We start from the raw sequence: 23,600 nt of genomic DNA, 5'->3' as shown, positions 1-23,600 counted from the left end.
ACATTTAGTAGCTTTTCTAGCTATGGGTATAATATATATATATTTTTTTAATGTTAAAATAAAGTTTCATCAGTCGTATTCACCATCCTCAACCGACCTCTCCCATTATACAGCATGAATCTCTTGTGTATTGGGTCCTTTTGGTTTTCTTTGTGTTAAGGTCGTAGGGCCCTTACTGAAAGACAATATGCATTATGAAGATCATCATTCGGTTAAAATCACTAATTGCAGCAAATATGATTTGGTTTTAAATGGGCATAATGATTGCTCTTTGATACTATATTATCTTCTCTTTTATTTTTTCTACTAATATAATAATACACACAAAATTATTTTACACTAATAAATAGAGTATGAAAAAAGAGTAGGACACGCCAAACTAATAGAATATATATTGGAGATATTACTATTACGCTTCGAGAAATGATCTAGACCTTTAATTACGGCAGTGTAATTAGTCCAAGCTAGGTTAGAGCCATACAAATGGACCTTACATTATCAATTCACCCAGAGAATAAATCATTTCAATTTTTTTTTATTTGAAAATATAAAATATAATTTTTAATTTTTAATATTTTTTTATATTTTTTAATCTCACATAAAAATATATGATAAGAAAATTACATTTTAATTTTTCAAATAAAAAAATTAAAAAAATTCATTTCCAATCCACCCATATCTTTGTGTTGCTTTGGATGCTAAAAATAAGAACAAGTAGTAATCTTTGGGCGTGTAGTAATTAATTGGGTAAAAAACGTATATACGTTAAGGGGAATTTAAAATTACCCAAATAAGCCAAACGAAATTCTGATACATCAATCCACTAAAGAATAAATTAATGTAATTCGAATCAATACAATTCGAATTAGATTTGTATGTAATTCGAATTGATATAACTCGAATTATTCCCTAGTAACGTGCCAAAGTAATTCGAATCAATATGCATCGAATTAAAGAAGCATAGTTCGAATTAACTCAATTCGAATTACTAGCATCACATGCATAAGGAGGGAGTTCGAATCTTATTGATTCGAATTACTATAGGTTGCTAATTAAGGCTAATTCGAATTCATATGATTCGAATTACTGTGAAGCAGAGCCCTATATATATGATGTGTACGTGAGTTGCTCTCAATAGAGGGGTCAGATGGCTAGTTAGGATAGTTTTCTAGTGTTGGTTCACCACAAAGGATCGATTAAGAGAAAAACTCGATCCGGTGTTGTAACCTGACCACCTGCGTAGGAAATTAAACATGGTACTGCATTCATGAATGATTCTAAAAGGCATAAAATTGCATGCGAAATCGAAAATAAATAAAATAAAGATAAATAGTAGAATACGATAGTGGTACCTCGAGGCAAGGGGCCAGCTAAACGCATCATACCCAGCAGGCCTAAAACCAGGAAAACGCTAAAAGATCCAAGACTGAAGTAACTGTAACAGCCCAACTAACTTCACGACATGTCTGTTGGCCACTCAGCATATGCACCGGTACAACCATGCTAGTGTCGCCGACCGCCAGCTATAGCCACCCATCTCCTCAAGCCTAGCCACAAACGGTAACCATCTGATGTGTATACGATTGCCTGACTTGTCGTCAAACAGCTGGGTGCCCAATAACATCATGATATAGGCACGGGTAAAGCGCCTCACCGTCTCCTCATCTGCCTCCTCAGGGCACTCTCCAAAAGTCTCCTGGAACCAGGTATAGTTCACTGCGAACTTCTGTATCTGGTTCGCGGGAGGTAACACACCGAGCAACTCATGGAACCACTGCCAAGCTGGCTTGTCACCCTCTATATATACGTGGAAGTCTGTCAGGCAACCACTGACGTAACGTTCATCCACTGGCAACCCCAACTGGTACACAACGTCCTGAAGTGTGATCGTGCACTCTCCGAACAGCATGTGGAACGTGTGCGTCTCCGGACGCCACCGCTTCACGAAGGCACTCACAAGGGGCTCGTCCAATCTGAACAATCTGTCGTTCAGTCTCGCAAGATGGTATAATCCGGCCATCTGCAAGTACGGAACGTACCTCTCATCCAGTCGCATCCTCTGTTGCCGCCGCATGCTCGATATGCAACGCCGGGGCTGCGCATTACATGGACCGCATAATTAGAACGATTTACAATACCACTAACAAATAAAACTCACAACGTAAACAAGTAACAAATAACACATGCAATAGGAGATATATCAGTCCAGTACGGAAATTGCAAAAAAAAAAAAAAACCCGCAAACATAGACCGCTTCTAAATTCCACATGCAAAAGCAAAATGTAGTAAACCGCTAGCAAAACCGCATACTCAAACCGCATCCAAAAAATCAAAAAAATAAACCACATGCAAATCCACTTATGAAAACTACGGGCAAAACCACTCATTAAACCACGGGCAAATCCACTTACGAAAACCACGGGCAAATCCACTTACATAAACTGCATGCAATAGAACTAACCCAAACCACTAACATAAACTGCCAATAAAATCGCACGCAAAACCGCTATCATAAACCACTTGAAATACCGCTTTCATAAACCACTAACATAAACGAATATCATAAACCACCATCATAAACCACTAACCTCGTCGTTGATCACCCCGGCTATATGAGCGACTCCATCCAGTCGATACAGCCTTCCCGGATCGTCCCCCATCGCCTAAGTATGCCGCACCAGACTTTCTCGGACCGGTTTTGGGTCGTTTTCTCTGGGATTTGGTGGGGTTTGAGAATAGAAAACTGATTCGAATGAACTAAGTTCGAACTCCTTATATAGGGCACTCACTTGTAATTCGAATCAACTAGTTTCGAATTACCTTTGCTTTCGAAATCTGAGTAATTCAAATCAAGTCATCCCGAATTACAATTTGTTTCGAGTTGTGAGTAATTCGAATCGAATTGATTCGAACTTCCTCTCATTAACCTCTTCCTACTAATTCGAATTGATATAATTTGAATTATGCTTCTTTAATTCGATGCAAGTTGTTTCGAATTACTTGGATAGCATGGTTGGGAATAATTCGAGCTTAATCCATTCGAATTATTAAGGATTGTAATTCGAATTTACTTGATTCGAATTACATTAAAGTTTGCTTTGGTTGAATGGTGTATAAGTTTCGTATTTGGCTGATTTGCGTATCAACTTTCCTCCCTTGGCTTAAATAGGTTTTTTACCCTAATTAATTCTAACGCCGCAATGCAAATTGCTGCTGTTTTTTTCCACAAATTAATTATTGCATAAGTCATACGTAGTTGGGTTTTTTTTATTTAAATAAAATAAATTTTTTATTTATCAATTTAAATTGAAATACAAAATTTATTAATTTATGCATTTAAATGTATTTTTAGTTATAAAAAAACAAAAACAAAAATTATAATATTTACATTAGTACTAATAGCGAAACCAATACTGAATTTTTTTTGCATTTTTGTTATTTTGTTAGTGAAAATAAAATAATTTTTTTCCCGTATTTTCTCAACTATTGTGAGTGATAATAAAAAAAAGGGAAAAAAAAATTATTGTCATTTTCATTCTCTTTGTCAAAAATTAATTTATTAATGGAGTAAAAAATAGTGATGTTTAACTATATTGGTGTATGGTGTGTTATCCACATATATGGATCTGTATGTTCAGTGATCTACAAAACGCAACTTACGTTTTGGATAAAAAAAAAAAAAAAGACAGGCAACTACAAAACTCAAACTGATTTGACATGAGGGACAACCACATATTAAAACGTATCCCATGTCCCCTGCATGCGGATAAGACCAGCCGGTTGACTACCTTAAAACTATTCAAATACAAGTTGTGATTGGCATAGTGTATGACTACATGTCCGACACATGTTAAAAGAGAAAGTTGAAGGAGATCTTTATAACGCAAACGCAAGTTTGGGGGAAGTGTACTTGTTTTACTAGTGAGGGTTTGTTGTTTTTGACTTTCAAAAGGGTTTCAGTATTTTGGGTTGTAAGAGAGGGATTTGATTGCAAGAGAGGGAATAAGAAGAATAATAAAAAAGATAGTTTTAGTGAGTGAAGAGTGAAATTTATAGAAAAAAATGGTTTGTAATTTTACATTACCAAAAATATATTATTGAATACTTAGATTATTCTCAATAGATAAATATTTTTTTAAATTTTTGTGATGAATAATTTGTTATTGTTAACACTAATTATAGTTATGAAGTAATATTAATAATTATTATTTTTCTTTTTGCAGGCAATCAGAAATTTGTTGCCCAAAAAACTTGATCCGTCAAAAATCTTTAATGAGATAGCTGCAGTAGCACTAGCATTAATTAGGTTTCACCACGTTTCGCGAGTAGACAAAATGAGAGGCCATTTTACACTCCTGAGTGTCTTGGTGGAACGATAGATGCCTGAAACCCACACGTTTCACCTTCTAGTTGGCGAAGTGACTGTGACGCTAGAAGACGTGACACATATACTTGTCCTCCCGATTAATGGGGATCCCGTTACGGGTAAAACGAACAGCAGTCACCAGTTTTTGGTGGAGAACTACTTCGCTTGTTTTGGTCAGTTGCCCGGTACGGACGATCACATATTGGATAAGATAAATCTTGCATGGGTCCGGCGATGTAGAGACACCGAACCGTGTGACACGCAAGAGTCCATCGAGCGGTACATGCGAGCTCATATTTTCTACGTGCTCGGAACGGTTGTATTTTCAGATAAGTCGACTAATTCTTTGAACTCGAAGTTTTTGCCTCTACTTCAAGATTTCCATTGCATTCCACTATACAGTTGGGGGCAGCTAGTCTGGCACATCTGTATAGATCGTTGTGTCGTACATCACAACTGTAAAGAGATGGATGAACCTTTCGTTCTGCTTTTTGTTTGGGCATGGGAGCGTATGCCGTTTCTGGCACCTATTCCTTGCAATTAGCTCACCAATGTTGGTGTTCCACTTGCGCGCCGGTATTATTTATCGTTGTTATTATTGTTGTTGTTGTTGTTGTCGTTGTCGTTGTCGTTGTCGTTGTCGTTGTCGTTGTCGTTGTCGTCGTTGTCGTTGTCGTTGTCGTTGTCGTTGTTGTTCTGATTACAACCATTCTAATATTGTTTAGATGGAGTCATTAGCGTCGACTAACAAGATATACACGACGGTCTACAACACACTTTAGGCGACAACTCGATGACATGGGAGACAACGATGTATGTTTTAACAATTTATGTTAAGCTGTTTATTTAGAATAATAATTTTACTAATCGGCCTTGTGGTTACTGATGTGTAATTTATATGGTGGCCGTATATGGCAGTGGTGGTTCCTGACGATCTAGCCGTAAACTTGTTTATGTGCTCCACAAAGTCACTGTTAGTGTCATTCTAGTGTATAGAGTAGCACTGAACAGACCAAGTTACTGTGACCTATTGATGCGTCGATGGAGTTATGACGGTCAGAAATAATGCCCACGCCATCAATGGTAACAACATATCTCCGCAAATTAGTTAGGAAAAACTCCCACGCGTGTGCCGTCTCACCATCGACGATCGAAAATGCAATAGGCATAATATTTTGGTTCCCATATTGTGCCACCAGAATTAAAAGTGCACCTTTATATTTTCTGTACAGTTGTGTACCATCAACCTGCACCAATGACTTGCATTGTCTAAATGCTACAATACACAGATAGAAGCTCCAAAAAAACACGATGAAGAACTCTTACACCTTGAACTTCCTCACTCTCACGATAGACGGGGAGTGTTTTTATTTGAACACGAGACTTTGGCATCTTCGCAGTCATTGTTTTCAACCATATTGGCAGAGTCTGGTAAGAAACTATCCAATAACCGAAAACTTTTGCGACAGATTTTTGCTTTGCCAACTAAGCCTTGTGGTAACTTACAGTGTAGTTGAACCTGGATTGAACTTCTGTAATAATAGACTTCACCTTTATTGTTGGGTCTGCTTCAACCAACGACATAATAGCATCTGCAATTTTATCTGAGTCCAACTTGGCATGATCTTGTGAAATCGTCCACATGGTGCACGTGTGTTTTTCACTGTATCTTCTGATCTTCCAACAACCTTTCTTTCGAATCAAACTAGCTCGGATAAGCCAATCGCACCCTGCACCATAACCCTTGCATTTTACATAGAATGTCTGCGGCTCAGACTCATACACAGTGTAATCAACTTCTTTAGAGATAGTGCAAATTTTGATTGCAGATATCACTGACTTTCTAGAACTAAATTCCATTCCGACACTAAACTGACCATCTTCTGCCGCAACATTGCCTTCACCTATGACATGCGAACCACTGTTAGTCGGTCAAGGCAAATAAAAAAATGGTAGTGGTAACTTTTATTAATAACCATAACATACCCATATTCACATACTTAAAAAATTCCGGGCATGCATGGCTGCGAGATCTAGAGTCCGCATAAAAGATAGAACACCAAAGGAGTGCTAGTTTACAATCGCATTTGCTTCATTTTGCACCGCCGGATTGCCTGCCAGGTCTCCGTCATCGTTTTCGTCATTGACTTCGTAGTTGGTTTCGAACTCCTTTTCACTATCGTTGTTATCTTCTTCCCAATCTATACCCCCAAGCTCATCAACACTGATCTCCTTGCCAACCGTGTTCAGTCCCGTATGCTGTTCAAACTCAACCTACAGCTCTATTATCGGCACGTGAAATCGGATTTGTTGATAAATATAGAACATCTGCTGCATACATGCTCATCAGTGATGGACGTTATTTGAAACTGTATCAACCCACCAAATACTTGTACAGGAATTCCTGTATAAAATAATGTTGCTCACTCTTTTGGAAATGTAGCTTTGTATGTTCTCACAAAAAACCACTTTACAACTCTACAAAACTCATAGTGCATGGAATAGCAAATGAAAACGGATATTCACAAACAAAAGTCACTCCTTCGTGTGTATTTGGTATAATCTCACCATTAAAATACACTCGCAAATTTGCAATATCTTTCATAACCTCAACTTCACCTAACCCGATTTTTTTGACACAACGCCAAAAAAACTCACAAGTATAAAATATATGAAAGAAAGACAAATGGGAGTAGAAGTGAGGTACAAGTCCGAATGAATTGAGTTTCATATTTATAGGCAAGACTCTCGATTAAAATATTATTTTTCTGTACAAAACGCAAGTTGCGTTTTGCAGTTTCCAATAAAAAAATTCTGCACATTTAAAATGCAACCTGTGTTTTGGTATTTCAAAAAAAAAAAATACCCATCTCACAAACGCAACTTGCGTTTAGTTTATTTGAATAACAAAAAAAAAAAATGAAAAAGCTGACAGGAGTAATAAAACGCAACCTGCGTTTGATTTGTTTCATAAACAAAATAAAAAAACAAAATGAAAAAGCAAAACGTAAGTTACGATTTTGATTAACACTATAGCAGTGCAAATATTTGATATACGTCCATTTCGTTGAGTTACACATCATAATTATTTTCATATGGAAAAAAATTGTCCCTATTTGAACCTAAATTAATTGACAATGATATATATTTTTTCTTTTTTTGTTCATTTTGCTTGCAGTGATTGAGAAAATATGAAAAAAAAAATTGTTGTTTTCGGACAAAAATGCAAAAAGTATTTAGTATTGTTTTTGTTGTCAGTGTAAATATTGTAATTTTTGTTTTCGTTATTTTGCTAGCAAAAACACAACTACGTTTAAAACGGTAAAATCGTGTATTACAATTTATTTGAGTAAATAAATAATTTATTTTATTTAAATAAAAAGAAAAGCCTACGTAGCTGTTCGAGGTTTTGTTAATTTAATTAAGTTTCATTTGCTAAGAACATTTAAAAATTTGTCTAGGTAGTTCTAACTTCTACGACTTGATTCTTGCATCTCAAGTTTTCCGTCCCTACAATTTTTCCCTTGTCCTTTTTCAATAATTAAGCTAGCAAATGGACGTCTGATCTTAATATGTCTCACTTTAGTTAATTAAGGTTAAGAAAGCTGGCGGCAAAACAAAATCATGGGCACCATAAGCGTAGAAAAATATATAAGGTGATGGTGAGAACTGAGAAGCATATTCTTCTTCCACATCTGACATCTATGCTGTAGTTTATTATTGCTTGTGAATTGTTAGAGGCTTACTCTTTTTCTTTTTTATTTTATTTATTTGTTTATTTGCATCTTGTATTATAATAATTAAAAAATATAATATAAGAAAATGAAAAAAAATATGATTTACTATGACTCTCAAACTATGCCCTGGAACATTATTCTATGTATGTGTTCCCAAGGCCACGAGGTTTTTGACTGAAGCAGTAAAGTGCATGTGCGCTTGGGTGCGTTTCACTCACAAATTTCCTTTTGACTGTACTTGCATAGTTGTTGCAGGTTCCAAGTTGCTTGCAACCATCCGCAGTCCCCACTAGGTATGGGAATAGATCTTTTTAATTATTAAAAAAAAAAAGTAAGAGTATAAAATGTAATTTTAATTTTTTATTATTTTTTTATATTTATTTTTGATTTCATTACTTATAAAATTAATAGTAAGGAATTATATTTTATTTCCTCAATTGTTAAAAAAATCGAGAGAATCCATTCTCCACTACGTACTGATAATTAAATTCCTTAGCAATCACGATATTTTAATTAACAAGACATGCTAACAGAAATTATTTTTAATATAGAAATAAAGATGGTGTTTTGGTTGAATATTGATATTTGAAGTGACAGTACTGTGAATGTATAAAAAAATGTTTAACACATTTTGTGTGTTGTCAGGATGATTACACGTATTCAACACGCATTCTGCATGTTACCAAAGTGATAATACGTATTCAATACACACCCTGTATATTGCAACACGTACCATGTGTGTTGACTTTTTACCTGTAAAATTCACCTACCTGTAATTTCACCAAATAATTTTATTTTAAATAAAAATACCAATATTTTTTCCATATAAAAAAAATTAGTCACATGCTAAAGTCTAGCATTAAAAAAAACTTAAAAAAAAAATTTCTAAAGTCAAAACTCATCAGTACAGTATAGGAGAGTGGATCCTCTCCAGTGACAAAAAAACTGGATGGTATCCAATGTTAAATCTAACCCCTTATTACTCTCTCTCTCATATTTATTTGGTTTAATTACTCTGTTGGTCCCTATAGTTTCGCAAAATTTTCAATTAGGTCCCTATATTTTTTTTTCTTTTTAATTGGGTCCTATACGTTATTTTTTTTCAATTTAGTCCCTATTAACGTTAAACGTAAAAAAAATGTTAGTGAATTGTAAAATTACTTTTATACCCTTAGGGACCTAATTGAAAAGAAAAAAAATATAGGAACTTAATTGAAAATTCGGTAAAACTATAAATATTCAATGAAAGATATTCCTATAATCCCTATTCAATGATTCTAAGACATGAAAAGTACTCTTATAATCCATTTTATTTTGTCACTATCATTTTTTTGCTTATTTATATACAAATTGTACCAAAAATACATTTTTTTTCTTTTTTTGACTTTCAAAATACCTTATCTTAAGAACCTAAAAAAAAGAATGGATAAAATGAAATAGAAATAATAGTAATGAGCATATATAAAATTCAGTTTTCATCCTTCAAGTATTCATTATGATAATGTAACATTTTACATTTGTGTGGATTCATAGAATATAATTTTTGTCTTTATCATATCATGATACACAATAAAAAACCAAAAGGCTATGTAATTTGTGTTATTAAAATTTAAAATCTGAAAATCAGTTCTTGTGTTGCAGCCTCCTACTCCCTGAACTAGCATAGAGATCAATAATAACATTGATAACGGACAGTTTTGAGCTGAGAAGAATTCTGAGAGAGCAGAGAGAGCAGACTTCATTTCATCAGTAAATATATGCAACCATCCTGAACCTCACTTTTTCCAGACCTGTATAAAAATCACCAATTTAGTAAATCAAATAATAAACTTAAATTCATAGTCATGATTCATGAACCTAGAAACAATAATCTAACAATGCCTTATCAAAGTGAACATTGTAATCAAATCATGCATGCATCACAATGCAAACCAGATAGGAGTAAAGATCGCAAACATTAACCGTGCTTTCTCCAAATTTTCAACCACATCTTTCATTGTGTGTACTGCTAAATTATCTGAAAGCAAATTATACTTCAAAATGGTCTTTAAAGACCCATTTTGAAGTCAAAGATGATATTCAAGGATCAATCTGATTAGAACTGCTATATCATATTATATTCAATTCAAGAATCAACTTGAATAGACCTGCTACATTCAATAAAACACAAGGCTAAGGAGAAAACACAAGAAGCTAAGATTCAAGCAGAAGAGCATCAATGTTTCTTTTTCCTTCAGGACCTTTAGTATACCATGATTTTACATAGTCTCCATAAACAAGATATATGGCCCTGAAGGCCTGAACTAGCATGATGTGCACAAGCATTGACAAGTTTTTATTTCCTGCAAGTGGTAACTATAGATTCATATCCCTGACAAATTCAACTATAATCACTGCCATAGTTACACCTTGATCACTGTTAGTGAATGTACTTTATTATTTCATCTTATGACCCCAAGAAATTTTTTTCTTTTATAATTAAATAATATAACTAAAATCACAAACCAGAGGTTGAGCACCATCTTCAAGATTTTCAGCAAGGGCATGACGGTAGGCCAAGTGGCGCCACACCATCTGATACTCTCTGGCGGTGGAAATTTCAGTTGATGTATTCTTCACCAACTCATTCCAATCGATCTTCGCGTGAGGATAGTGCGCAAGTTTTTGAAGCAAAGTTAACACCGTCGTTGCGTCATACCTGCTAGATAAAAACAGATGAAAAAAAATCCCCAATCATGCTCAAACTTCACCGCAAAAATCACTAAAATAACAATATAAAATAAAATAATCAAAATAAAGAAATAAATAATAATACCTTTCTAGGAGCTTTGCTGAGTCGTGTTCCGTGAAAGGTACCTTCCTGGACTTTTCCGGCATTGAAATGTGTGGGAAGAAGATGAATCCTAAAACCCTATTACTGTGAAACAGAAACAGAAAAAAGAAGAAGAAGAAAGAGGAGAGAGTAGTGGTGTGGTGAGGGAAGAACCGCAGAGAGAGGTTGCAGAAGGAAGCGAAGGGAGGGAGAGTGTGTCAGAGTGAGACCGTTGAGGAGGTGGAGCTCACGCGCCCCTATTGTTCGGGTTTATATATAAATTGCGAACAGCGGAATTCAGAGAGAGCTCCATGAAGAGGTTAGGGATAAGGATATGTGAGTGTGGAAGTGAGAAGGGTTTTTTTAAAATTTTAAAAAATATAAGAGTGTTTTGCTATTCTAAAAGAGAGAATATTCATTTTTTTAAGAGAATATTATGTTATTTTAGACGTTTTTGTCACGGTAGGGACTAAATTAAAAAAAAAATAACGTATAGGGATCCAATTAAAAGGAAAAAAAGTATAGGGACCTAATTGAAAATTTCGCGAAACTATAGGGACCAACAGAGTAATTAAACCTATTTATTTTTAGTCTCTCTTATAGAATTAAAGGTGAGAAATCACACTTTATTCTCTCAAGTATTAAAAAAATGGAGAGAATCTATTTTTACAGTACAGTTCTAAATTTTATTTTGTCACTAATTAATTAATAATCATTAAAAAATGATAATATCATTATTTTAATAATAATATTCTTTTTTATTTTTCTAATCATTAAACCGATAATAATGGTTGTCATGTACATTTATGAATTAATTTCATTCAATGCAACAATGTAAATGAATGAAATTAAACACAAAAGATAAAGATAAAAATTAGCCGCATATTAATAATAATATTTAAAAATAATAAAAAAGTAATCAAAATAGCTAAAACTTATTTTATTTAAAATTTATTAGTTGTTGTTAGAATTAATAAATTTTAAATAAAATAAATTTGGATTGATTTTTTATTATTTCTCTATCATACCTACATATTAAAGTTTTAAGATTAAAACTATTTGTGAGTTTAATTCAACTTTATAAACAGGTTTAAAGAGTAGAATTGTCCAAAATTAAATGATGATGCTACATTATCAAGTTATTTTAGTAATTAAATTCAATTAAGTTGATCTAATAGCTTATTAACACTATTTTTCACTTGAATTTTGGTAAACTTCGATAGGGCGTCGAATCAAGTTTGTATCAAGATCTCAATTTGGAGAGTAAATACAACTCTTCTGAAAAAGAATGGACTCAACTTGAGAACTACTTAGTGTTAGTATCGAAGCAAATTGCGTCGAACTACTGGTGACAAATTGTGAGTTAAACCCTAAAATGATCCATGAGATTGGCGTCGTGCACTAAAATCGTCCCTGAGATTCCAATTACACCAATTACGTCCCTGAGATTGAAAAAAATGCACCATATTAGTCCCCAACCTATTTTCCGTTAACGGCGTGATGACATGGCATGATGACGTGGACTGTAAGTGATACGTGTCACTTCATGATTTGGCCACGTGTAATAGGATGATGTGGTGACCAGTGACACGTGGCATGCTGACGTGGATGGTTGTGTCACGTGTCACAATATTATTTGGCCACGTGTCCGTTTGTGCCACGTGTCGCAACAGTATTCGTCCACGTGTCATCTATTATGTCATCGTTGTATATGCACCAAATTAGTCCCTCACTTTGTATTAAGTGACTCATTTTAGTCCCTGAAATTAAATGTCGTGCACCAAACTAGTCCCTTCATCAGTTTTTTCTCTTTTTTTTAATTTAAAATTTTAATATCTTGGATCCACTAATTTCAATTATATTTTTTCATATATCGTTTAAATATAAGTGCTTTCATAAAAATTTTTAAGATTTTAGTTTTAATTATATAATTTTTTTAATAATTTAACGTTGGTAACTTTTGTAATATATAAGTATGTTATTATAAAAAATAATTATATGATTGATTAGACACATTTTTTTCATAAAAAAATATGTGTTTTTAACAATAAATTAATATTTAAAATAAACATCTTTTATCTTATGAAATACACGTTTTCGTTATGTGTAAATGAGCTAGATTGAAGGCACTTCAAGCACCCTCACTACTATCTTTGACCTCTGTAGTCTAGACGAAAGAGGTCGGAAATGGTAATGAGAGAAGCTTGAAATGCCTTCACGTCAACTCCAATACGGCGGTTATTAGGGATATCCGCAAGAAAAAAATATTTTATAAAAGTACTGAAAGAGGTCAGAGATGGTAGTGAAGGTGCTTGAAAAGCCTTCACGTCAACTCTAAGTCGACGGTTAGGGTATTCGCAAGAGAAAAAATATTTTATAAAAATACTTTTATTTGAAGAACATGTGAAAAAATAGAATTGAAATTAATGCATTCAAAAATATTGAGAATTTTGAATTTATAGAAAAAATTGAGAAAAAACTGGTGAAGGGACTAGTTTAGTGCACAACATTCAATTTCAAGGACTAAAATGAGTCACTTAATGTAAAGTGAGGGATTAATTTGGTGCATATACAACGATGACATAGTGGATGACACGTGGACGAATACTGTTGCGACACGTGGCACAAACGGACACGTGGCCAAATAACATTGTGACACGCGGCACAACCATCCACGTCAGCATGCCGCGTGTCACTGGTCACCACATCATCATACCATTACACGTGGCCAAATCATGAAGTGACACGTGTCACTTACAATCCATGTCATCATGCCATGTCATCACGTCGTTAATGGAAAATAGGTCAGGGACTAATATAGTACACTTTTTTTCAATCTCAGGGACGTAATTGGTGCAATTAGAATATCATGGACGATTTTAGTGCACGACGCTAATTTCAGGGACCATTTTAGGGTTTAACTCGACAAATTGTAGCAAATAAAAAGAAATACGTAAAATAAATGAAAGCTTTAAATAAATGAAAGCGTAAAATTGGAATTGAAAGAAAGAAAAATAACAATAAAATATTAAAAATAAAGAAATAAAAAAATAAATAAAAGCTTTAAATAAATGAAAGCCTAAAAATTGAAATTGATAGAAAGCAAAATGCTTGAAGAAAAGAAGTACAAATAAAATGCGTAAAGCAAATAAATGAAAAGAAAACAAATAAATGAAAAGAAATGGAAAAGAAAAACAAAAGAAAATAAAAGATGAACTTCAGACACTCACATGCACTTGCACTCCATTGGCTTCCGTTGTGTCGCGAAGACTGGAAATTTTGGCGGAGTTTTGATTGAAGTCTCAGAACTCTTCGGAGTTTTTTCTATTTATAGATCATGGAGATAGACTTGTCATGGAGAATCTTGACCCACGATCTTACTTCCTTCTTTTTCTCAGCTATGACATTGCCTTGACCACGAAGAATTTTGACTCCGATGTTTTGATACCCACGTCTTCTTTGGTCTTTAACTCCCACATTTTTTTCAACTTGCTCCTCAAATTTTGCACCCATGTTCACCATTCAACTTGAAGGTCGAGTAACAAGTCTTGATGTTCAAGGAAAGACAATAACTACCTTTCAACTTTGACGTTCTTTGCACCATCTTTTTTCAACTTCAGCTTACCCGTTTCTACTTCTATAGTCAAAATACTGCTTCTATAGTCGAAACCATTGGCAGTCGAAAATGCCTTTTTATCGAGAAAATCTATTTTTTGTACCAACAATTGTCCCTTTAAAACTTGTTATTTTGTTCAAAAATACAAATTTTAATATTTCTCATGCTGAACACGTGCAACCTTTTCAAATTCTTAAAATTTTAAAGGATAGTTACGCATTATTTAAAATAACACATGTTTTTTCTGGGAATACATAACGTTCCCGGGGCTTTAATGAGCCATTCCTTGAATAGAGCACTCCTCAGTCAATTAATTCCTTTTTCAGTTGCTCGACAGACAATCATTTCTAAAGTTGCTGCTGACCCACAACCAGTTGAGAAAAACTGGGATACTAATGAGGACGTAGCACTTAAGACAAAGACCAAACAAGGGAGAGGTCGGAGCAGAGAAGGTTGAGTGGTACAACCCTTACCTCCAAGAAAGCGTGGCCCTATTGATATTCTAACGGGATCTGAATCACCAAAGCTTCAAAGAGTCCGACTTGCAACCTTAAAGGTATATACTTAATGATGTCTGTCACAACTGTTTTCACCTTGTACTTGCAAATTTTTTTATTTTTTTGAATATATTGAAGTCGAAGCAATCCCAAAAAGGGACTTCCTCTCAAGTTGCTGATATCAACGATCCTTCTGATCGAGAAGTGGATCAACTAGTTCATGCTGAAATAGAATTCCTTCAGCCTATTCAGACTACTCAGATTGTTAGTCCATCTACTCCTGTTCCGACTTCGACTCAAAATCCATCATTAACAACAGCATCTCATATTTCAACCTCTTCTCCTCTGGTACTTCTTTTGTTTAGATTTTTAACTTTAAGTTCCTTTAAACTATCATATGATCCTTATATCTTTGCCCTTTTCAGATTCACTATATGCCTCTTCTTAGTGATGCGGAAACTCACTAAGAATCTGGGTCTGCATATGGATCAGGGTCAATTGTGCAACTATCACTATTATTCTTGGACCTTCGACACAGAAATTCGTCGAACCGTTGACACAGAAATTTGTCGATGAAGAAACAGAACCACCTTTTAATTTTTCTTTTCTAGAAGTTGGAGATTTGGATTTTGATGACATGGACTTTGACCTAGAACATATCCTATCTGAAGCTCAACAGTAAGAAGTTACTTCGCCTGTGGCCATGGGTCCAGATTCTCAAGTTGTCGATAGAATCAACATTGTCCTTGATTTCTTAAACCATTCTATTGAGGATATCATTGAAATTGCTGTCCTAAAGGCTCGACTTATGGATGTGCTTGCTTTTCTCAATCAACGTATTTCCTTCGACAAACATTCAGCCCTTAACTCATTTATTGAGGACGTCTCCTCCCATCTTTCTGAAATCCACGATGCTGACCAAGAACTGAACAAGTCACTTGAGGCTTTAACTGACTGTGATGTACAACTGAAAATATGAAATGGCTGTCTCAGGTTACTGAGGTTTTGTCAGAGGGTCATGCAATGGAACGACAAATGGTGTCGAAGATTGCAATCTTGGAGAGAGAATTGGCTAAACTAAAATATGGGAAAGACAAAATCGCATCCACCAATGATGTTCTCTCTCTCCGAGTGCAAAGGATTAAAAAGGCTCATGCTTCCAAAGTTTCAGGTCGAGATGTTTTAGTCGAAGCAGTCACTCAAGCCACCAATGCCCAAGAAGCAATGCAAGAGTCCCAAGCCTGGATCAACGTCAAGAGGATCTGAAACTCATGTTTAACAGCTTATTTTATCTCTCTTTTACACTTATTTTGTTTAGTATTCTCGACTGACTTTGTTTTAGTAACAATGATATTTTTTGAGATACTTACCATTTACATGCATGGTTCGATAGCTATTTGTATCTCTTATTCTATATGCATTACCATCGGAAACGTCTTCTATTTCAAAGGGTCCTTCCCATAAATGAGACCATTTGCCTTTAACTTTTTCAGTTGGAAGTACTAATTTCAATACTAAGTCACCAACTGCAAATGTTTTACCTTTCACTTTTTGATAGTATGACTTAGTTATCATATTTTTTTGTTTTATCATTCTGTCTAGCGGCATAAGTCGAACTTGGTCCAGCTCATCTAATTCATCAATCATACTCGACCAATATTGTTCGACTGGCAAATCATTCTGCATGCCTTGCCACCCTTATGCTTTGCAAATTTATTCAAGTGGCAAGATAGCCTTACGGCCATACACTAATTCATAAGATGTCGATATAATTGATTCTCTTGGAGAACACCTATAAGCCCATAACACCTAACTTAGTATAGTATGCCAGTTTCGAGGCTGCCTCCCTATATGCTTCTTTATCAAACTTATCAAAATTTTATTAATGGCTTCGACTTGGCCATTATCCTGTGCATAGTAGGGAGTCGAGTGTACTATTTTAATGCCTTGTGACTTAGCAAACCCTTTTATTTGTCGACCAGTAAACATAGTCCCTTGATCTGTAGTCAGAGTTTGGAGAATGCCAAATCTACGAATGATTCATTCCTCAATAAAATTAATTATTTTGGCTTGTGTAACTTCTTTCATGGGCACAGCTTCCACCCACTTTGTAAAGTAATCCACTGCTACCAAAATAAACTTGTGTCCTTATTCGAAGAAAGATGGATCATTCCTATTAGGTCAAGAGCCTAACTTCTAAATGGTAAAAGCCTGATTTTAACATGTAAATTGGAGGCAAGAACTCTCTAAATTGGTGCATGCCTTTGGCATGATCACAGTGTCGAACAAAATTGATACAATCCTTCATCATTGATGGCCAATACAGTCCTTGTCGATGTAGGGTCCAATGCATTTTTTGACCCTCTTGATGTAACACCCTATCATTCAAATCCTTATGCTTGAGTCAAAAGTCAATGATAACAAGGTGGTACGACTCAAGTTCCAAAAGAAAAGAACTAATCCAGTTGGAGTGATTATAGAATAAGGTGGCTTTGAAGCAAACCCTTTTTTCTTGTTGGTATGTGCATACTATAAAATATATAAGATAGAGTAATCAGCAACCCAACAAGAAAAGCAAGGGACATAAGTGGCATGTGATTAAGTGTAGGATTCGGTTAAGGACCATGGAATAACAAGAGTATATGTAGCATACAAGTATATGACATAAGCACTTTAATTAATTAGGATGTTTCCTATGCTTTGAATATTGTTTTCCTTATTAGCTTAGTTTAGTGGTTAGACTTAATCTTCTTCATAAAGGTATTTTTAGGTGATGGCTAATCTCTCATAATAACCAATTATTGCTAAACCATGTTAATGTTAATGATTAATAATATTATTGCTCATTAATTATGTAGAGTTTTGAAAGCTAGCGCGTGCTATACTACATAGTAAATTAAAGAAATGAAATAAAAACAAAAAATCACCGTACTGCATGCATGTAAATCTAAGATACACCTAAACCACAACTAACTAAACCCTTTACCTGTACCCAACCTTCTGAAAATTAGCCTAATTCATATGTATATGTCAATGAAAGTGAACCAAATCACACTGCCATGTGATGCTTATTCCAGTTATCTAACGAAAACATCTCAGCAGTTATATGGTATATGAGAAAATTAAAGGATAATTATATGGTAAAGATATAATATATATATATATATATATATATATATATATATAATTAAAAAAATTTATTAATCGAGAAGCCTGAAAAATGAACAAAAGAAAATCGCGAGCGGAAAGACACACGTATCGAACATCGTGCGATCGGCAAAGCAGAGCAAAAATAAGAACTTAATGGAAGAATAGAATAAGGAGACCTGTACAAGTATATATGTATAATATTTACTAGTCTCAGCAGCAAAGTTTAAGCTGGCTAGAGTTATAGAAGTAAAGCAGTTGATAAATATAACCTGTCTCTCCACGAATACATCATACGCCTCTATAGGCAAGTTTTCAAAAGAAACAATTACATGATACAAGTTTTTCCAAAATAAGAGAGGAGAGATGCTAAACAAAATACAAAATAGAAATCAAAGTAAACTTTTCCGTCTTCCAGACGAGTCACAACTCACTGCTGAGCACTAGGACCTCCATGCATCTGAAAAACAAAGGAGATATACGGAAAGAGAACCCCCGACCCATGGTTTTCCAATACGATAAAAGTTCTAAATAAATACAATCTAAGGCAATAGAAAATTCGCTAAGCAATCTTAATTTCCATACATCAATATTTCCATCCTAGGTTCTCACTAATCCGTAATTAGGCAACTATTATAAAGGGATTCTACTCTAATTCGCTTTCCTCTTTAGTTCGACATCACTCCAACTTCAAACAGAACAACCCTCAGATAATTTGACTTAGTGATTCTATATCAACACATCAAATCTCCACCCGGAGCAAGTGGAATCACTCTACTACATCTACCCAGGGAGCTCAAATAATCTCATTTAATATTTATCTTTTTTATTCAATCATTTCATCATTTCATCTCAACAAAGATAGCCCTTAGTGTCAACCGACACCAGCATGAGGGACCTCTCAGTTATGCAAACACAAGCAAGACAAACAAATAATACACAAGCAAATTTAAGTAAAGCAATTAGCACATAGTTATATATTATGCACAAGTAAACAACCATGACAATTGCATCAAATACAGATGATGCATGTCTGTCCTACTGGCCATGAGCTCACATGTCGGTTATTTTTCTAGAACCCGATGGTACGGATTTTAGAATGTCCACAACTGAACTGGCAAGTGCACCGGATTGTCCAAGTAATACCTCAGGTAAGTGATGGTCGATCCCACGAGGAAAGAGGAACTAAGCAACAACGGTCAACTGATTGGCTTAGTCAGGCGAATAGAAAAGTTGATTGTGTGGGTTTTCAAAAGCATTAAACAATAAAACAAGAGTAAAGATAGCAAATAGTGAGTTTGGTGTGGAGATAAATGAGAGAAATAGTTAAGGTATCAGAGATGTTTACTTTTCTGGATTAAGGTTTCTTACCAACTATTTTAATCATGCAAGATTTATTTCATGGAAAACTATAATTACTAAACCCCAATCTATTAGTGATTTAGCCTCTTCTAGCCTTCATCAACCGCCAATCTCTTAGTCAGTTGATTTCGATTAGAGGGTTAAGTGCAAAGCTAGTTTATGGCTACAAAAATCCTCAAAGCTAAACGGATTATATGTCACGTATTCAGATTAGTTCAAGTAATTAGCAATTTAGGAGGAATTTACTTTCAAACTGTTGTTCATGTGAGAGACCTCTCTCAAGGATCACAAAAACTCATCTAGAATAAGGGTCATACTCTCGTTCCACCCAGATTCATAAAATTAAGAGCAAAAGTAATCATTGAAATTGAATCAGTACATTAATTAAAATAGAAAAGTAATATTCTCAATCCATAGAAATAAACAGAGCTCCTAACCTTAACCAAGGAGGTTTAGTGGCTCATGACTTACAGAGAAAAACTAGAGTTCTGAAAAAGTGTGAAAGAGAAAAGATTCCGAAGTTCCAAGATCCCCTAAAGGGTGTATCTTTTTCCTTTTATATCTAACTTAATTTGATTTGAAACTAAAATAAAATAATCAATTCTAAACCTAAAAGATTTTTTTTGTAAATAAAAATTACAAAAATAAAAGATAAAATAATAATTAAAAGCTAAATCTAGCTAAAGATGCTCCTTTGGGTGAGGTTGACCCGTATTACTGGCGTTTAGAGCCAGAATTGGCAGTGTTTGGGCGCTGGTTCTGTCCTTCATGGGCGCTAAACGCCAGGCTCGGCATTTAGCGCCCTTCATGGCCATGATTCCAGAAAAAAAAAGTATAGACTATTATATATTATTGGAAAGTACTAGAAGTTGGCTTTCCAATACTGTTGGAATCGTGTCAATTGCAACTTTTATAGCTCAAGTTATGTTCATTTGAATGTAAGGAGGTCAGGGTTGACAGCATCTACTTTCTTCCTTTGTTTTTGCACAAAACTTTGCCAAATTCGCCCGAATTTCACCTGAAATAGTAAAAACTCCAAAATAGCTCAAAGTAGCATCCATAGAGAATTTTTTCACTAAAATATATCAAAAACTTAATAAATTTTAACTAAAATTGACTAGAAAACAAGGGGAAAATGGGTACAAGATGCTCACGCATCACAACACCAAACTTAAACTATTGCTTGTCCTCAAGCAACTAAAACAATATAGGACTGAGAAAAGAAGAGAAAAATGCTCAAGACTTAAGTATTCCCTTAAGCTCAAGTCTAGTTACTGAATGTGGCTTATGACACTCTAACTCTGAATAGGCTTGACATCTCACTATCCTTTGAAATTCAGAAAATTTGATAACCTTCAGCATTGGAACTCGGATGATATTATGTATTCTCTTCTTTATGCTCTAATTAATCCTTGAACACATATTTTTCTTCTCTTTTCTTTTGGTGCTTTGCACCTTGAGCCTAGCCGTGACTCTAAGTGTTTTGTCCTCAAGTTTAAGTTGATACAAAAACACCAAAAGCACTTAACTGAGGAATTTCTTGAGTTCTCATTTTTCTTTAACTTTCTCTCAATCAGTGGTGCTCAGAGCCTTTGGCATACTCTATAATTGCAATTGGTCACAACTCTTAGTGTTCTGTCTCAAGGGTTACTTGCCACATTCCACTACAAGCATATGGTTAGAAAAAATCACTTTTTTGAGCTTTAGATCAGTTTTGACCCTCCTAACCATTGATGTACAGAGCCTTGGACCCTTTTTCTTTTTATTATGATTATTATTATTATGATTATTATTATTATTATTATTATTATTATTATTATTATTATTATTATTATTATTATTATTATTATTATTGTTATTGTTATTATTGTTATTATTGTTATTATTGTTATTATTATTATTATTATTATTTCTTTTCTTTTGCTGTTTCTTTTGCTTCAAGGATCAATGTCTCACTTTGTTAGAGAATTCATAATACTTTTCTAAGTTCCTATGCCTCAAGAACTGACATTCTTAACTTCAAAATCAAATATGCACTATTTAGTTCACACATTCAGAATTAAAGATAGTACCACCACATTAAAGTAACTAGAAAATATCATAATATATAACTCAAGTCTCATGCATTTTACTACTTCTTTTCTTTTGATTTTTTAAGTTTAGTGAGCAATACATGAGATATTTTTCAAAATAAAACATCAAAATAAATAACCAAACTAGAAAGCAATAAAGTACTACTACTAATCATGCAAAGGCATTTAAACAGGAGACAAGAAATAATATAAAGCACTAAAAAACAGAAAAGAAAATAAGCAGAAGATAATGAAACTCAACCACCTCAGTCATGGTGGCTGCTGCTCCCTCCCGGGAAGATGATTCACCTCCTTTTGGTGCCATTGATGATAATATAAATAGAGAGCTCGCTCTGCAACACCAAACTTAAAATTTTGCTTGTCCTCAAGCAAAGAGAAACTGGTGTTTAGCGCCTTTGGAGGTATGAATTGATGCTCCTTGTGGGTGTTAAACGCCCACCTGGCGTTTAACGCCAGATTCCTCATGTTCTTTAGGGCGTTAAACGCCCTCCTGGTATTTAACGCCAACCTCTGCTTGCTCCCTTCCTGGTGCTAAACACCCTCCCTGACGTTTGGCGCCCAAGCACTTCGAGTCAACTTGCTCCAAGGTGTTCTGTTCTTCCTTCTGAGTCGTCCTATCCCTGTTCTAAGCATTGTGCATGATCACAAACAAAAGTAAACCAAGGAAAAACTATGAAAAAAATGAAAAATAATTGAAACTCAAACTGAAATAAAAACTAAAAGATACTCATGGTTGGGTTGCTTCGCAATAAGTGCATCTTTACCGTCACTAGCTTGACGGTCAGCTCCTCTAAGGAGGAGGGTCATAGGGGCTTAAGTCCTCACCCCTCACTGTGAAATTCTTTCCTGTGCTATCATGTATCAACTTAATATGCTCAAGAGACAGGATCCTGTTCACTGTATGAGGTAGGACTAAACTTCTGGTGAACACCACTTTCATCCTAGGTGAGAAGTTTTCAGTGGAAATATTCTTATTCCTTCAGCCCTTGGGTACCTTCTTCTTGGGACCTCTTCCCTCCTTAATGGGTGATGAATACCCAACACCAAACTTAGGTTTGATGTCAAGGGAAATTGTATTGATTCTCACTAAAGGAGGAGGCTTAAGCAGTGAATTCTGCCTACAGGTGCCTTCTTTTCCAGAGAGTGGTGAAGGTCTAAAAACCTTGAATACCAAGTAGTCCTCATGTATCCTCAGAACCAATTCACGTCTCTCAACATCAATCAGAGCTCTTCCAGTGGTCAGGAATGGTCTTCTTAGTATTAATGAGTCATTTGCATCCTCTCCCATATCAAGTATCACAAAATCTGCAGGGAGAAAAAGAGCTCTCCAACCTTGACCAAGACATTTTCTGCTAGTCCATCTGCCTGCCTCAGAGATTTATCAACCATCTCCAATGCTATCCTTGTAGGTTGTGCTTCTTGAATTTGCGGCTTTTTCATCACAAACAGGGGTATCAGATTGATACTTGAGCCAAGATTACAAAGGGTTTTGTCAAAGGTGATATTTCCAATAGTACAAGGAATCTAAAAGCTCCTTAGATCTGACATCATCTTTGGCAGCTTGCTCTGAATAAGTGCACTATATTCCTTAGTCAAGACCACCGTTTCATCTCCTTTTAAGGCCTTCCTCTTAGAGAGCAAGCCTTTCATGAATGCCACATAGAGAGGCATTTTCTCAAGAGTCTCAGCAAAAAGAATATTGACTTGTAGCTTTTTAAAGACTTCCAAGAACTGCTCGTCCTTGGTCTCCTCTTGGAGCTCCTGAGGGGGTGACACTTCAGGCTCTTGTATAGGTGCTCTAGGTGGGGAGTGTGACAGTGTAGCTTCAGCCTTTTCTGGAGCTTCTTTCTCCTCTGACCCCTTAGCAACTTGTACCTCCTTCTTCAGTATGGATTTCTTAGCCCTTGTGAGGGCCTTACATTCTTCCCTTGAATTGGAAACATTGTCAAGAAGTCTTTTAGGTGTTCGCT

General features: G+C 35.0%; 2 protein-coding genes across 2 annotated transcripts; both read right to left on the bottom strand.

Annotated features, from left to right (window-relative positions):
- LOC107636716 (protein MAIN-LIKE 1-like) lies at window positions 1,478–2,660 on the bottom strand. The gene is made up of 2 exons (XM_016340209.1): window positions 2,589–2,660; window positions 1,478–2,095 (listed from the first exon to the last, which is right to left on the bottom strand). The coding sequence occupies exons 1-2, from the start codon at window positions 2,658–2,660 to the stop codon at window positions 1,478–1,480; spliced, it is 690 nt and encodes a 229-aa protein (XP_016195695.1).
- LOC107636717 (putative uncharacterized protein DDB_G0272516) lies at window positions 4,946–6,356 on the bottom strand. The gene is made up of 5 exons (XM_016340211.1): window positions 6,353–6,356; window positions 5,873–6,270; window positions 5,693–5,794; window positions 5,380–5,613; window positions 4,946–5,062 (listed from the first exon to the last, which is right to left on the bottom strand). Exons 1-5 carry the CDS (start codon window positions 6,354–6,356, stop codon window positions 4,946–4,948), a joined length of 855 nt encoding a protein of 284 aa, XP_016195697.1.

The sequence above is a fragment of the Arachis ipaensis genome, chromosome B04 (assembly GCF_000816755.2).
Source record: "Arachis ipaensis cultivar K30076 chromosome B04, Araip1.1, whole genome shotgun sequence".
Lineage (NCBI taxonomy): Eukaryota > Viridiplantae > Streptophyta > Magnoliopsida > Fabales > Fabaceae > Arachis > Arachis ipaensis.
The sequence above is the reverse complement of the archived record's forward strand: the minus strand, read 5'-3'. Positions and strand labels throughout refer to the sequence as shown.